This window comes from Hibiscus syriacus, unplaced genomic scaffold (genome assembly GCF_006381635.1).
Source record: "Hibiscus syriacus cultivar Baekdansim isolate YM2019G1 unplaced genomic scaffold, ASM638163v2 tig00116997_pilon, whole genome shotgun sequence".
NCBI lineage: Eukaryota > Viridiplantae > Streptophyta > Magnoliopsida > Malvales > Malvaceae > Hibiscus > Hibiscus syriacus.
Window position 1 is genome coordinate 177673 of NW_024063513.1, and position 14987 is coordinate 192659.

General features: G+C 34.5%; 3 protein-coding genes and 1 pseudogene across 4 annotated transcripts; 2 read left to right on the top strand and 2 right to left on the bottom strand.

Moving 5' to 3' along the window:
• Positions 1-419: 419 nt before the first annotated feature.
• LOC120193832 (F-box protein SKIP1-like) lies at positions 420-1714 on the bottom strand. Its single transcript, XM_039196260.1, has 2 exons — positions 1216-1714; positions 420-1135 (listed from the first exon to the last, which is right to left on the bottom strand). Exons 1-2 carry the CDS (start codon positions 1578-1580, stop codon positions 562-564), a joined length of 939 nt encoding a protein of 312 aa, XP_039052191.1. The 5' UTR covers positions 1581-1714; the 3' UTR covers positions 420-561.
• Positions 1715-2702: 988 nt separating this feature from the next.
• On the bottom strand, positions 2703-4961 carry LOC120193833. Of its 2 annotated transcripts, XM_039196262.1 has the most exons (5): positions 4364-4961; positions 4105-4227; positions 3647-3717; positions 3168-3564; positions 2703-3083 (listed from the first exon to the last, which is right to left on the bottom strand). In XM_039196262.1, the coding sequence occupies exons 2-5, from the start codon at positions 4222-4224 to the stop codon at positions 2856-2858; spliced, it is 816 nt and encodes a 271-aa protein (XP_039052193.1). In that variant the 5' UTR covers positions 4225-4227; positions 4364-4961; the 3' UTR covers positions 2703-2855. The 2 variants fall into 2 exon arrangements, with proteins under 2 accessions (XP_039052193.1, XP_039052192.1); XM_039196261.1 differs by lacking the exon at positions 4364-4961 and having other exon boundaries at positions 4105-4353.
• Positions 4962-7852: 2891 nt separating this feature from the next.
• On the top strand, positions 7853-10628 carry LOC120193835 (nucleoid-associated protein At4g30620, chloroplastic-like). Its single transcript, XM_039196263.1, has 6 exons — positions 7853-7985; positions 8410-8564; positions 9451-9551; positions 9639-9678; positions 9968-10039; positions 10323-10628. The coding sequence occupies exons 1-6, from the start codon at positions 7898-7900 to the stop codon at positions 10368-10370; spliced, it is 504 nt and encodes a 167-aa protein (XP_039052194.1). The 5' UTR covers positions 7853-7897; the 3' UTR covers positions 10371-10628.
• A 1250-nt stretch (positions 10629-11878) lies between these two features.
• LOC120193831 lies at positions 11879-14980 on the top strand (annotated as a pseudogene).
• The last annotated feature ends 7 nt before the right edge of the window (positions 14981-14987 follow it).

The window sequence follows — 14987 nt, forward strand, 5'->3', positions numbered from 1 at the left end:
CAGAGAGCTTACCTGACAACGTTGATCTCCCGCTGGACTCCTTGTTGATTGACCACCTCTTCAATTTTAAATTAAAGAAAAAAGCAATCCCTAAAACTTAGTAATTACACATCAGTTCAGCAAACAATGTCCTTGAAGGGAAAATAAACTTAGGAATTACTAAGTTCAACTGATTTTGGGAGCTTGTTGTCATTTGACAAAAGAAAGGCTCGCTATTGGTTGTTTGTCCACTCCATCAATGTATATGACCTATAAATCTTCTATTTCGGTTTCTTTAACTGAACTCCTTTTGTGGATGGTATATTGACAACCTCAAGCCATGAGAAGAAGCCATAAAACAGTGAATTCAAAACAGGCTCATTTGTGATGTTCTTTTACAGTTGCAGAGATCAAACGATGGAGAAACGGGAAATTAGTAGTAGGGAATATAAGTGCTGCATTAATACAAACTGAGCAAACGGAAAACCAATCCATCATACAAGCAGACATGAATAGATATTTCATAGCATCTTAACACACAAATGGTAAAGCCAAGAAAAAGATATATGTTCCCTTTTGCTTCTAGATACGAAAAACATCAGTTTGAAACCTCTCATCATACAACCTCCAGTGCCCATATCTCTCAGTGTGAAAAACTGACCTGGGTATGTAAAAGTTGGGCTTCTTCACTTCCTTCACTTCCTTCAAATTCGACGTCGCATTCAGGATGTCCCGACTGGTCAAGTTAGCACATCCAGACAGATCAAGATACTCGAGTTTCAAACACCCTTCACAAATGGAAGAAAGCCCTTTAGCCGATAATTTCGAGAATCTAATTTCAAGATGTACCAATTGAGGCATAAATTTCCCAATAACAGCTGCCTCCGTATCTCCATCTTGTGGACACGCATTTAGATAATCGGGTGGAACAACTCCCTCATGTTGCGATGGGTCTAGCCAATTCATCAGGTTCCGTTTTAGGATCTTCAAATTGGGACAATTCCGACCAATTAACGCTAGAGATTCGTGCGAGATTTCGTAGCAGTAACTGATATCGAGCTGCTTAAGGTTCCGACAATGATACGCTATTTGAGCCATCGACGCGTCGGTTGCGTGAGGACAGCTCTTTATGGAAAGAACTTGGAGATTTGGACACCTGGAAAAAGAAATTGAAAATCAAAACGGAAATTCGAGTAAAAAATGTAAATTTTTTAAACGGTGTCGCAGATGAGATACCTCTGAGCGACGAGATTGAGAGAGAGATCGGAGCAGTGACGGGTAAAGATCTCGGTTAGAGAGCCGTTGCTCCAGGAGATAACCGATCGGAGCATGGCGTCAATTCTTCTTTCGAACTCGGGGGTCCACCAGCGAGTTGACTCGAAGAAGGAATCGAAGCGAGTTTCGAGATCGAAGACGGAGTTGAGAGAGGGATCCTTGCAGGCGTTGAGCCAAGGTTTGCAGACAAACATAGGACCGGTCCATCGGTGTTCGAAAGTGAGTCGGGAAAGGATGTTGAGGAGGCACTCGTGGGTTAACTCGGCCCAATCAGAGATGAGTCCAGAGTCGGCATCTGTTTCCCCGGTTCCTTCTTTGCTCTCCATGTTAGAACGATCGTTTTGGTAAGCGCCGGACAATGTTTCCCTCTGCCGTGAAAAGTAAAAGGACAGAGTTCGCGGACTTTCGGATAACGAATTGGGCAAAATAATAATTTCCTACAAATACGCCACTTTTGGTCCACCTTTACTTTGCTTCTCCCGATGGAGTGCATTTCTAAATGGTAAACGCTGTTTTTGTCAAAAAATGAAATCATGGAATAATTTTAAATTAAAAATTAAAAATTAAAGTTTATAAACATTCTTTCCATAAAAATATATAATTTTAATTTAATCTTCATGTATTCCTTAATCATATATGAAATATAAATTTACATGCTAAGCATATATTAACTTTATGTTTAATCTTAATTATATATTTCAATTAATTTTTGATATTTTAATAATCATATACAAACACACATAAGAGAAATATACTTATCAAAATTTGAGTTTATTGTTAAATCAAAATTTTATTTACTGTAATAATTTTCTTAAATGATATTAAAATTTTAAGAACATATACATTATATTTTTTATTAATTTAGGATGATTATTAGTAGTATATGTCGTACATACTCTCAACAACCACAAATTTTGAATATACTTATAGGGGATGTGATGATATAAAAATTAAAACATTACAAATACCCAAATTGAAAATTTAACTTTAAACCACAAATTAATTGATACAAGCTAAACCAAGGAAAAAAAGGGGATCCCTTCCAATGCACGGAAGCTATGTGATCACACGACAATGTCCACAGTTGTAGTAATGTGATAAATTTAAGCCATTTTGATTAAAATTTCTCCTTGAAAATGCCTAAAGATATTGGCCAAATCAATTTCCTTCGCGTAATCAATGATTATTAGATTGCTCGACGTTCAATCCACTGTGAATTGCTTAACTTTCAAATTCATATCTGATCGAAAGTGACAACTTCAAGCATACTCCAAATACCTCATTCTATGTACTAAGTGGGAGCATGGCCGGTACCTTTACATTGCTTAGCAAAGGTAACCCGAGGAACAGAATTCGTGGAACATTTCAACAATCATTTACAAAAAGGAATTGCAAGACCCAGAACTTGCTTCCCGATTACTCCGACCAACCAAAGACGGACAGCATCCGTGGATCATGATGCAAGTAAACTATATTTATCTTTATAAATCCAATAGATGCAACTATATTTTCTTTACATAAGAGATCAAATGAAGAAAATAACCACATAAGAGCAATTTAAAAAAAAGGAGGGTGGCTAAACTCACTAGTATTTCAATCCCTCAAACTAAGCAGTAAGCACTTGTATTGCAAGGGACTTGAACCCTCAATGCCACCTGATCTTGCCATGAGATCTTTCTTTTCCTGCTTCTATTTGGCCCATTTCCAGTGTTCCTGCAGGCTGATATTTTAATATCACTGTGCTGCTCCTCACTCCCCTTTCTGATTGAACTTTTCACTTCCTCTTTTCTCGCTGCATTAGTTTGAGCTTCTAGTTCTTCCTCCTCTCTCTGCATTCAACGAGATTCTCGAGACATTAGCTCGTGATAAAAGATTATATAGCAAGCAATTTTTGTATGACAACAATAGATTACCGAAATCTGGTTTAAGTCAAAAATAGGTTTCATGCTTCGAGCAGCGGCCTCTTTTCCACTGTAAAACCTTTCCTTTTGGTTTAAGTCAAGAACTGATATGGAACTTCGCAAATTAGGATCCTCCTTTCCACCGAAACTCTTCTGATGCTTCTTGTTTAAGTCAAACACAAGGGAAGGCCGAGTGGAACCGGTTCCCTTTACACCGTTCGTCTTTCCCTTCTGGCTCAAATCGAAACCCATAGCTCGGCTTAGCGAAGCACCCTTCCCTGTTGATTTCTTTGCCTTCATGTTTGATTTACTTTTAATCACCATGTTCTGTGGCTGCAAAAATTGTCTTTCTGATGGGGTGTTCGACGATTGGTTTTGCGTCAAGAACTTGTGCCTCCGTTTCAAAAACCTAACAACAAAAAAGGTTTCCACTCTTTATCAATAACTGTGATTCTGATAGCATACAAATTTATGTAGGAACAACATCATACTTGACTTCAGCCAACAGGGTCGATCTCTTCTCTTTCATCATCTGCAATTTCTTTCTCATGGACTCCGTTTCCTGAAGGAACACACACAAAGCACCTAAATGTTAGTTGGGAGTATACGTTATGATAAGTAGCCTTCAACGAACTGCTCTTTTTTTGTAGTTTGGGAGAAGCCATGACAAGTTCTTAACTACTAAAAGTTTCTCCACAGAAGAACTGAAGGATTTAGGTGGAAAAACAATCGATGATCGTATAAGCCTTGGAATAAAGCAAGAACATTACAGAGCCACCTTGATCAATCAAGCCTGTGAAATCTTACTAGATTAAAAGACTAAAAGAGGAGATACACAGCTGACTATATAAGAAATGTAAGAAAACCCAGAGGATTATAAACACCGGGATCTAAAAAAAATCTGATTGGAAGTAACTCAAAATCTAAACAATCCGTAAAAAACCATTACCTTGTGCAAGTCTTCAAACTCTTCCATATGGCTCGGATACCTGAACCGTGCCCTTTTGTCCTCATAAAAATCATAAGGAGAATACTCCTTAACTGCAGCAGGAACAGCAATTCCTTTCATCTTCTTCATGTTTCAGATCACAACGGTGAGAGAGAGAGAGAGAGAACCCAGTAGGCCAGAAAAAGGGAATACGGAGGAAGAACAAGGAACAAAGGGGAGAAAGAAGAGTATTTAACGAGGAGGAAAAAAGGATAAATATAGAGAGCTAAACAAGAGAAAGATATAGAGTAAGGTTCTCGTCTCCCTGTTTTCTCTGTGAAAACTCTGACCGAAACAAGATAATCCCAAAGAAGCCCACATAACTCGGTGGTAAAAATTGTTTCTTTTGTGAGATTGGGAGAAATAGATGAAGATGGGATCTTCAGGGGTGGGATTACAGAAGGGTATTTCTGGTAAAGACAGAGTTTCGTGAGGTGGGATTGATTTGGAGGACATTTTGAATGCATCTATATCTCCTCTTGCTATCACCGTTGTCTCCCTATCTTTCCTTTCTTTTTTGTTTTTCCTTGTACATAAATTTTGGTCCAGCTGGGCCATTGAAGAAAAGTTGGGTGATTTTGAAGAGGGTGCGTGAATTTTCCTTGTTTTCCCCCGAGTAGAGAGATAAAAGGAAACCAAGTTTCTTCTTCTTTTTTTCTAGAGAGAGAAACATATATGCTTTGATAGAAGGGACAGGAAGATCAAACGTGGATGATGCTTTCTTATGTGTTGTTGTTGTAGTCGGTACCTGCCTGTCTGGCGTTTCACTTGTTGGAGGTAACCTTTTGTAGGCTCTTTGGCCTAACCAGACATTGTAAATTACAAAGAGACGAAGCAGTTGCCTTTCATTTCACATTATTAAATGTATACTCTCTGGGTGCTTCATCTCTCTGCATCGTAGAAAGTAATTTTACTCTGTTAAAAACAAGGAAGGAATAAATAAATAAACCCGAATTTGGCTTCAAGCTAGGTGGAACCTCGCAATTTGCAAAGCTCGAAGAAAGCGAATAACCCAAATTTGGTTTCAACTTTCCAGCTAACCAGTATGAATGGATAAGATCAAATCTGAGTTGCAGGCTTGTTCTGCTATTCAATTCCCCACATTAGATTAAACTAGTGATAGCAGGCACCTAGTCTTTTTCAATTAAAAAAAATAGTAATATCCCATCATCCACGGCTCTACATATCTGTCCACCACCTAACCCTACAATCACAATAGCCATGACTTTCATCCATCTTCTTCAAATGCAGGAAAGTTGATGCCTTGGAATCCAGACCCTGTTGCCAAAATTTCCTCTTTCTTGTCCTACAAGGTTGACATTGACGACTTTCAATCTGCATGGAATGGAGAGGGGTATCTTGGTAAATCAAGCTCCATATAATATAAGGTATTATCTCCATTAGTGAGTGTCAGCATCAGCTTTTCTGTTTAACGAATAGGTAACCACAAAGGTTGGAAATAATGTATTTAATTGGCTCGACTGTTTAAAAGCAGATTTTTTATGTTTTCGTCTGTTTTAACTGTTTAAATCACTAGGCTTGTAAACTCAAGTACTGGTATATTTGCTTATGAGCCGGTGGGTCATTAAATGACAGGAATAGAAGCAAAGTGTCCAATGACGAGCTTATTATTGTTACTGGTTTCAATCAGAATTGGTTTAATTTGCAAATGGAAAGTGAAAGAAATGATACTCGAATCAACATGTGACACGGGAAAAGGACTTCGACATGTAAGAGACCCAAGAAAAATAATTTTAGCCCATCTTAATATCATTCCTAAATTTCTCTCAATTTCCTTTTAATTTCATAAATGTTTGAACTAAAGATGACATCAAGTCTGATATTTATAATTTTTGAATGATTTGAGTATGCATTCAAGCAGTTATTTGCTTTTACATTCTCATCTCTTTCAGTTATTTGTTTTTGGTGGTTACCACAATTTTTTTTTTGGATAGTGGTGGTGGCTTTCTCCTACCACTTCCCTACCATTTTTTTATCTTTTTCATCGGTTTATTATATTTTCCTTTTTATATTTTAACGTGATTATTATAATATTTATCTTGACCGTTTATATTGTAAATGATATTATGGCTATCGATGCTTTTGAAGTTTCAGTGCAAGCTTATTCTATTGATCTTCTTCTTGATTTGTGGTTCTATGAGATTTTTTGATTACTTGCTTTCAAGATTCATAGTTTCTTTGTTCGTTTGTATATGTCATTTTGTTAATTTTAAAATAAATGTGTTGGATGAGACTGCGATTAAGGAGATTGGTTTTTCATTCGTTTTTTTGGATTTTCTCCAAGTTTTCATCCTTTATGTCTGTCTGGTCCTAAGAGATGTCAGAATGCTCTTACTCATTAGACTGTCATTGACCGTTCATTATTATATTTTGTTTATGACAAAACGTTGTTGATTATATTTTATTTGACTAATGAATATATCATAGTATCACTTTAAAAAAAATGTATTTGAAAATCTATTTAAAATCTAAAATTTATTTTTATGGATAAATTATTTGAGTATCATTATTTAAATTTTAAAATAATAGCATTCTTTATCGTATATTTAAATAAAAAAATTAAAGTTAAAATTTTAATCATATATCAAGCATCATATATTCTACATCCAAATTCACTAAAAATTAGATAATCAAAATTCAAATCCGGTTAAAAATAAATATATTCTTTATTTATAATTTATATCAAATTCAAATATTTCAATCTATAAATCATATAAATAATATGAAGTAATAATTTAACCCTCTCAATGTACAAGCTAATTTTTCTTAGTGATTAAAGAAATACTTATTATTTTATAATCAAATATGATTATAAACAAATTAATCACCTATAAAAATAATCAAATATCTATAATTCAAATGGGGATCCCAAGTTTGAATTTATTCCTTCCACGTTCAAGTAAAATATCCAACACAGGATAATGCGTCTTCCTCGTATTTGTCCCCTTGTAATTAGATGAAATTAAGTGTGTGTTTGGTTAGGAGAATGTAAGATTTTTATGGGAATGAAATTTCGTTTGGTTGGTCGGGAATGTCATTCCTGGTAATCTTATATTATCAATAGTAGATTTTTTAGGGTATATTATCGGAAATGTCATTACCTCTATTTTCTTAGGTATTGTTGGATTATCGTCGTTTTGGACTAAAATACCCTTAATTTTTTTTCTTTCAAAAATATCATTATTCTGTCATTGAATAATAAAAATTCTACGAATGTTAAATTACAAATTTGTCCTTAAATTATTTTAGATTTACAAAAAAAATCTATAATTAAAATTTTATATAAAGTTCAGGGGTAAAATAAAATTTTACCAGAGGTAAAATAAAATTTTATAATTTCATTAAATCTTTTTATATTTTTAATTTTGTAAAAAATTTATATAAATTTATGAATTTAAATTTTTTAAAGAAAATATATAAATATTTTTTAATTTGTTAAAAAAATAAATATATAATAAAAATAATTTAATCAAATATACATTTTAATAATATTTTATTTCTTTAATCAAACACGATATTCTTATATTTCTACTAAACTAATCAAACACAAAATACAACATTTTCAATAATCTTATTATTATTAATTTTTTATTCACACTAATAATCCTACATTTCCGTAAACCTAAACGCAACCTAAAAAAGTTAAAAAGCAAAAGAAAAGAAAGAAAGGAAAACTATTCTATTTTTTAAAAATCTGATTTTCTTTCCTGGGTGAAGAGAATCTACAAAAGTAATGGCGTCGACAAGTGCCGTGACTGCTCAAATATCAAATCTCCATGGAGCCACTAATTGGAAGAAGACAATCCATTCTCTCTCCTTTGGTATCTCTCTCTCTCTCTCTCTCTCTCTCTTTGGTTGATGAAAAAAATAGAGAATTCAGTGTAAGAGTATCGACCATGCAAAGTTTTTGATTTTGTTCTATGGGTTTGTTTTTGTGCTTGTTTTTAGACGAAACGAAGTGTCAGCATGGCTGAAATAGCTGTATTGGTTATCATTTAATTGTTTTTTTAGTACAAAAAAAATAATAAAAGGTATGAACTTCGGATTTCCCCTTTCCACTTTTTGTTATGCAGAAACAGAACTTTCCCTGTAATCGTACCGAGGATTGTTTGCTTTTCTGTGTGATTTTATTTTACCCTAATGTTTATTTTGCAGTTGGGCGTTTATCTGTATTAATTTCCCCCAATTTAAGCTCTTAAAGAATGGGCTGCAATTTCTTTTTTTCTTTTTGCTGATGCTCTTCAGGTAACTTTAATTCGAATGCAAATCTAGATGGGAAGCAGCTTTTATCACCGTCATGTCATCGGAAAACCGGCCATACGCATAAGTCTCTTCGTGTGTATGACCTGTTTGGAGGAAAAAAGGAAAACAGTGACAAGGGCGATGATGCACCTTCCAAGGTCAGTTATGGTAATCTTGGCGTCTAGTGCTAGTTCATGTTATTTTCAAACCATTCTTTAGAAATGGCTACATTGATCTCTTTGACATTTAGTAGGGTCTAGCATGCACTTCAGATCATGGGGATATCAACCTCTTTATCAATTTATACAATTGTATCAAGGAGTAAATTTTCCTTCATAGTATAATCAATTCCCATTGTTTAGTCTCATCGACTAGCTACTAATTGTGTTTGTCCCGGCCTTATATATGATTGAAAATAATGCCTTCAAGTTACACTTCAGGTATTGTTGTCTCAAAGTTCTGTTTTCCTTTGATTCTTATACATATTTTACTTGTTTCCGCTATCAATTTAGTTGAAAGTGAAACATTTATGTTTCGTTTTCTAGGAATATTATCTTTTTAAAAAGTGGAGAATATTTTACTTTTTTTGAAGATGTCTTATTTTTCATTAGAGTTCTTAATTATCCTTCTAATTTCAAGTTTAAATTTGTACTAATTCTTCTTCGTGGTAGGACAAACTATTTTAAAACTCGTGCAATTTACGTTGTCGTAGTTGCATCATATAATCCTCCCCAAAGGCACGACATAAATCAGCTTTCTGATGGTAACCTAAGTAAATTATATGCTAGCAAAGATCATCTTATGTTCCTTTTCACTTTGTTACACCTATATGTTATACATGGAGAGAGAGAACTACTACAGCCGCTGTGCTTGTGTTACTCCACTCCTCTGTCTCATCAACGTGCCAAAATTGATCGACTGCTTGAGTCATGTGACCTGTCATTCATCTTCTTTGACAGTTGCGCATGATAGTTAGTGCAGCACCTTTATCGACCGTCTCCATCCTTCAAAACTAATGCTGCTGTCCTACTGAATTGATTTTAGGCAGGAATTCTTGGAAACATGCAAAATCTCTATGAGACGGTGAAGAAAGCACAAATGGTTGTCCAGGTTGAGGCTGTGCGTGTGCAAAAAGAGCTCGCTGCGTATGTATCTTATATTACCCCTATTAGTATCTGAACTTTAGTTTCTTTTTGTGTATGATTTCCATTTGGTTTTATTCTGTATTTCAGAGCAGAGTTTGACGGCTATTGTGAAGCTGAGCTGATAAAGGTATGTTTTTTCAGTTCTCTCTCTATAGTTTAAGAAGTATCATTGACTGCTTCTGACGGCCACATTAACCTTAGCTAATAAACTCGTTATTCGTAGCTATGATGATTACCATTCTGTTTATGATGTTGAATAATACTAGGGGATAAGTGGAACAATACGAAGATGTCATGCATGAAGAATTTTTCCATTACACATTTAGTCCTTTGTGTCTCAAGTCTCAACTCTGACTGTAGAATCAATCTTTCTATTGTATTTTACAGATGTTTTAACTGAAAACATTACTTTTCAGGCAACATTATCTGGAAACCAGCAACCCATACGGGTAGAGATTACCGAGGCAGCAATGGAACTGGGTGCAGAAGTAAGTATACAATTGATAAACTAATTTTCCACCAAATTATTTGGGACGACTCGTTGGTTATAGTCACGTCTTAGGTTCTTCTATCCTCAAAACCTGATCGAAGGATTAGTAGAGGGACAAGAACATTCTTGAAACTTCTACTTGGTTTGGTTGGAAATAATGACTCATGTTGGGACTTGGGTGTGCGATTACAAGGCATTCAGAAGAATTTAAAAGTTGATTGTTGTTTTTCCGATTACCATATCAAGCTTCTAATTTATTTTCCGAAACTTAATATGTGCAGAAGCTATCGTTTTTAGTTAATGAAGCGTACAAGGATGCACATCAGTAGAGTGTCCAGGCCATGAAAGAAAGGATGAGTGACCTTGCACAAAGCTTAGGAATGCCAGAGGGATTAAAGCAACAATGATCTCTCAACTAGCACCTGGATGGAGGATTGAAGCAATGATGATCGATCTTGGCCGATCAGCATCTGGATGAGCTTTGATTTTGTGTACAAATCAATGCAGAAAATGCTCATTTATATGCATTTTACTATGAAATTGATGTATGGTTTTAGGATTATGATGGAACTACCACTGTTTCTAAAGTGCCTCGATGACTTTGATCTTTAATACACCTTCAATTTTGAAGGGCATTTTCCACGCTCCAAAATGAAAATCCATCTGGGTTTTTATTTACCAAGCATATGTCTAGGGACGGACGTATGATTTTATGTCGGAGTCGAAACAATTTTTTAGTAGGAAGTACATATAATTTTTTTAAATATATGATAATTTTAAATTTTTAAGGGAGACGACTGCCCCCACTTGTCCTCATCGGTCCGACTAGCTTTTTCTTTTTTTATTATAATCAAAATGAACAATTAAAAGATAATATTTATTTATAATTTTTTTTTAATTTATTAACAACGTATTCATTGGTCAATCAATTGGTTCAGTTTGTGACTGGTTAATATTAATAATCTAAGTAGTTTTTAATTTAGCGAGATAAAAATATGCAGGGGTGTGGTGTCCAGTAGAATTACTGGTCCAAGACTACAGTGGTATTTAAGTAAGGGTTAATATTAATAATTTAAGTAATTTTTTAATTTAGCGAGATAAAAATATGTAGGAGTGTGGTGTCCAGTAGAATTACTGGTCCAAGACTATAGTGGTATTTAAGTAAAGGGTAAATTATGAGTTTTTTTTTTTATCTAAACTATCAGTTTCGGTTTATTTTAGTACTTAAATTTTTATTTTTTTTAAAATCATGTCTAATGTTTAATTTTTATTTTGTTTTAGTACCTTGTCGTTAGAAACTCAACAGGTCACGTGCCACCTTTTTTATGGGTAAATTGTATCACTAATTGCTCAATTATCTTCTCACTCTTATTTTGGTCACTAAAGTTTAATTTTTTTAATTTAACTTTCAAATTACTCCTAATTTAATTACTCTAAATTTCAAATTTATTTTTAATTATATATTAATAAAATAATAATAAAAAATGGCATGTCAAAAAAAATTATTACTCCAATAAAATAAATTAGAATGATTAAAATAGGAGCAATTTGAAAGTTGAGTAGTTGAATTGAATTTTTTTAAACTTCAGTACCAAAATAGGAGTGAGAATGTACTTGAGTGATGAATGATGTAACCATTAAATTTTTAATGACGAGGTACTAAAATAAAACAAAAACTAAATATTAGATATAATTTTAAAAAAATTAAAAATTTAAATATTAAAATAAATTAAAATTAATAATTTAAGTATTAAATGTATAATTTACTTTAACTATATTCAAGATGTGGCCGAGTTAGGTTTGGGCCTGGAACAATTTCAGACATGTTCGATTTACAGGAAATACTAGAAAGCTTTTCTTCAGCAGTACCGTAGAATTTCCACACAAAAAAACAGAGGCAAAAGAGAAAATAATAATAAACAAGTGGGGGTTTGATAGGCCTTGAAATTGGCAATCTATCAACAACATATTTCGCAACACCCAAATCTCCCAGGCTTTTGAATTCCTTTTTCTCACTCATCATGGAGCTCTCTTACCTCTCATCTATCCCTCTAAACAAGTGGGGGTTTCAATAGGCCTTGAAATTGGCAATCTATCAACACCATATTTCGGATCAGCCCAAATCTCCCAGTCTTTACAGTTTTTCTAACTCCTTATGGAACTCTCTTCCCTCTCAAATCTCTCTCTCCGTAAGTTACGTACTTCTATACTTTCCCATATTCGTATTTGTATTCTTTGTACGTATTTATCATCCACCACCCCATTTTTCAGGTTACCCAATGCCCAGTAGTTCCTCTGTGCTGCCTATCTTGCCGGTATGTTTTTCGTTTGCTATCTATTTGATTCCGTTCAAATCTGATTGCATTAAGAAAAGTTGAGTGGAACTTTACGGTCTCTTAATTGAGGGGAAAACAAGCCTTTCCACCAAATTTTCAGCTTTTATTGATTTGTTTGATCTTTTCAGTTTGAAATGTTTTAATCAATTTTGCACCTTTAAAAAACTTGTGCCGGTGGGTGCTATAATGAGAGAATTTTGGGATTGTTTTCTTTTTCCCCTTTATTTTCCTCTATGATTTGGTTTATAACAGTGTTTTAATATATTGTTGTTCAATGCTGTTTTCTGGTCCTAAATGTGCTTATTTTGGCTACTCTGTGTGTAAACGAGCAACTTTGACAAAGTCATGTAGCTGTAAGTTGATTTTTACTAGGACCATTTTCTATATGTTTGATGCTGCAAACATGTGAATGCACTGTAAAATCTCTGCAAAGTGATTATTTGTACATTCAGGATATTTTTGGAACATGTTAATGGATTCTTTTATTGGGACTAAGTTGTTCTTGTACTACAGTACAAATGGTTATTTGGTGGTGGATGCCAAGTTAGGGTTTGGTATTTCATTATGTATATGAGTATTCTTTCTTTATTATGGTTTACATTGTTTGCATTTTTCCTTTATTTTGGCAGCTGCTCAAAACAACTTTTTGCATATTTCAAGGACACATGACGGCAAGACTCGGTGTTATTTTAGTCCAAATGAGGGTTTAAATAGTCGTTCAATTAGTAAATTAAATAATGTGAACAAATTATCCAGATATGTTGTAGCGAAATCCGAACTTGCTGGGACTGGGATGCCTGATGCTATGTATTCTTTATCAGGTGTTCATGGAAAGCTGCTTGGTCATTGAACTATTTGAGTTTTCTCTTTTTAGCTCATGCCCCTCGGAATTTTATATTTAGTCAATTCTTAAAATGCAGAAGTTAAACTATCTTCAAAAGTTAGAGGAGTATGCTTTTATGTCGTCACAGCTATTGCAGCCATTTCACTGATTGAGTTTATGATAGTGGTGCACCCCTTTGTGCTCTTGTTTGATCGCTACAGAAGAAAAGCTCAGCATTCTATTGCCAAACTTTGGGCTTCAGCAACTGTTGCTCTGTTTTTTAAAATTGAGTATGAAGGATTGGAGAATTTGCCCTCACATGATGCTCCTGCTGTATATGTTTCCAACCACCAGAGTTTTTTAGACATCTATACACTTCTTTCTCTTGGAAGAAGCTACAAGTTCATCAGCAAGACGGGGGTATTTCTTTTTCCCATTATTGGGTGGGCCATGTCTATGATGGGTATAATTCCATTAAAGCGCATGGACAGCAGAAGCCAGTTGGTATTCCCTTTTCGCCTTTTCTGTTACCATTCTTTAGATTGCAATATAGGATTGATCTGTTTAGCATTTCTATTTAGATGGCAATTCACAATTAGTATATGTAATATTATGTTTTAACTTTGCATGCTTGATTTTTTTTGACTGTAGTATGGGTTTGAATTCTATTACTGTTGTGCGTGTAGGAATGTCTTAAGAGATGTATGGATCTCGTCAGGAATGGTGCCTCTGTCTTTTTTTTTCCAGAAGGCACACGGAGCAAGGATGGGAAGTTAGGTGATTTCAAGGTGAGATAATCCTAGAATTCTATTGTTTGATTGGCCGATTAAGTCTATGGAAAATCAGGAGGATTTTTCTAGGTCATCATGGAAAATTCCTAACAATTTTAAAATGCAGCTATTGATTCAAAAGCTCATTTTTTTCTTGGTCATAATTGGCAGAAAGGTGCATTCAGTGTGGCTGCAAAAACTGGGGGCCTGTCTTTCTTATAACCTTAATTGGCACAGGCCGAATCATGCCTGCAGGAATGGAGGGTGTTGTAAATTCAGGATCTGTGAAAGTTATTATTCATAAACCGATCGAAGAAAGTGATCCAGAAATATTACGCCAAGTGGCTAGAAACACAATTTTAGATACGCTCAAGTGTCAAGGCTGAGAAAGTGGCCACTATGACACCTGTTTGATTTTTTTGGCTCATACTTATCCTTTGATGCTGACTCGAGGAATATAAAAGAATAAGGTGCGATTGTGCAGTCTTTTTCTCCTTTCTTTCTTGTTTTAGACTTCAATATGTTTCTCTTTGGGAAAAAAAGTGATGTCTCGTTATAGGACATCCTATTGCTGTTGAATATGGATCAAGGTTGTCCTTTCAGAAGTTAGTGAAACATGTTCAACATCAGGATAATTTCTTCTTCTTGAAGTGTGATTTCTTCTTTGTTGAACCGTCTTTCTGCAGGTTTTATAATTTCGAACTAGCAATGTTTAGTAATATGTGATCAACTACTGCCTTTTGTCGCTTGCATTTTGCATCTGACGGACTCAGAGGGATCTGATCTTATGTGATCTCGACGGTTAAGTTAACAATGAAGTTGGCCAAACTGCAGCCTGAAATTGGCATCCAAACATTCTGTTATTATCACGTCTTGCATATCTAGCGTGCTTTGGGAGAGTCCCACACAAAATTTTGCCTTCCATGGACTGAACACGTTTAGGCTATGTATTATTTTCTGAGACAATACTTTCAGTTTGAGGCAATAAATACCATGAAGAGTTCATATTCTCATGCC

Bases quoted from the DNA above. Each gene is read 5' to 3' on its own strand.
- LOC120193832 (XM_039196260.1), bottom strand. From the start codon at position 1,580: ATGGAGAGCAAAGAAGGAACCGGGGAAACAGATGCCGACTCTGGACTC. The intron at 1,136-1,215 runs GTATCTCATCTG...TTCTTTTTCCAG, and splicing joins CTCAATCTCGTCGCTCAGAG to GTGTCCAAATCTCCAAGTTC.
- LOC120193833 (XM_039196261.1), bottom strand. From the start codon at position 4,233: ATGAAGAAGATGAAAGGAATTGCTGTTCCTGCTGCAGTTAAGGAGTAT. The intron at 3,718-4,104 runs GTAATGGTTTTT...GTGTTCCTTCAG, and splicing joins AGTTTGAAGACTTGCACAAG to GAAACGGAGTCCATGAGAAA. The intron at 3,084-3,167 runs GTAATCTATTGT...CGTTGAATGCAG, and splicing joins TTGACTTAAACCAGATTTCG to AGAGAGGAGGAAGAACTAGA.
- LOC120193835 (XM_039196263.1), top strand. From the start codon at position 7,898: ATGGCGTCGACAAGTGCCGTGACTGCTCAAATATCAAATCTCCATGGA. The intron at 8,565-9,450 runs GTCAGTTATGGT...AATTGATTTTAG, and splicing joins GCGATGATGCACCTTCCAAG to GCAGGAATTCTTGGAAACAT. The intron at 10,040-10,322 runs GTAAGTATACAA...TAATATGTGCAG, and splicing joins CAATGGAACTGGGTGCAGAA to AAGCTATCGTTTTTAGTTAA.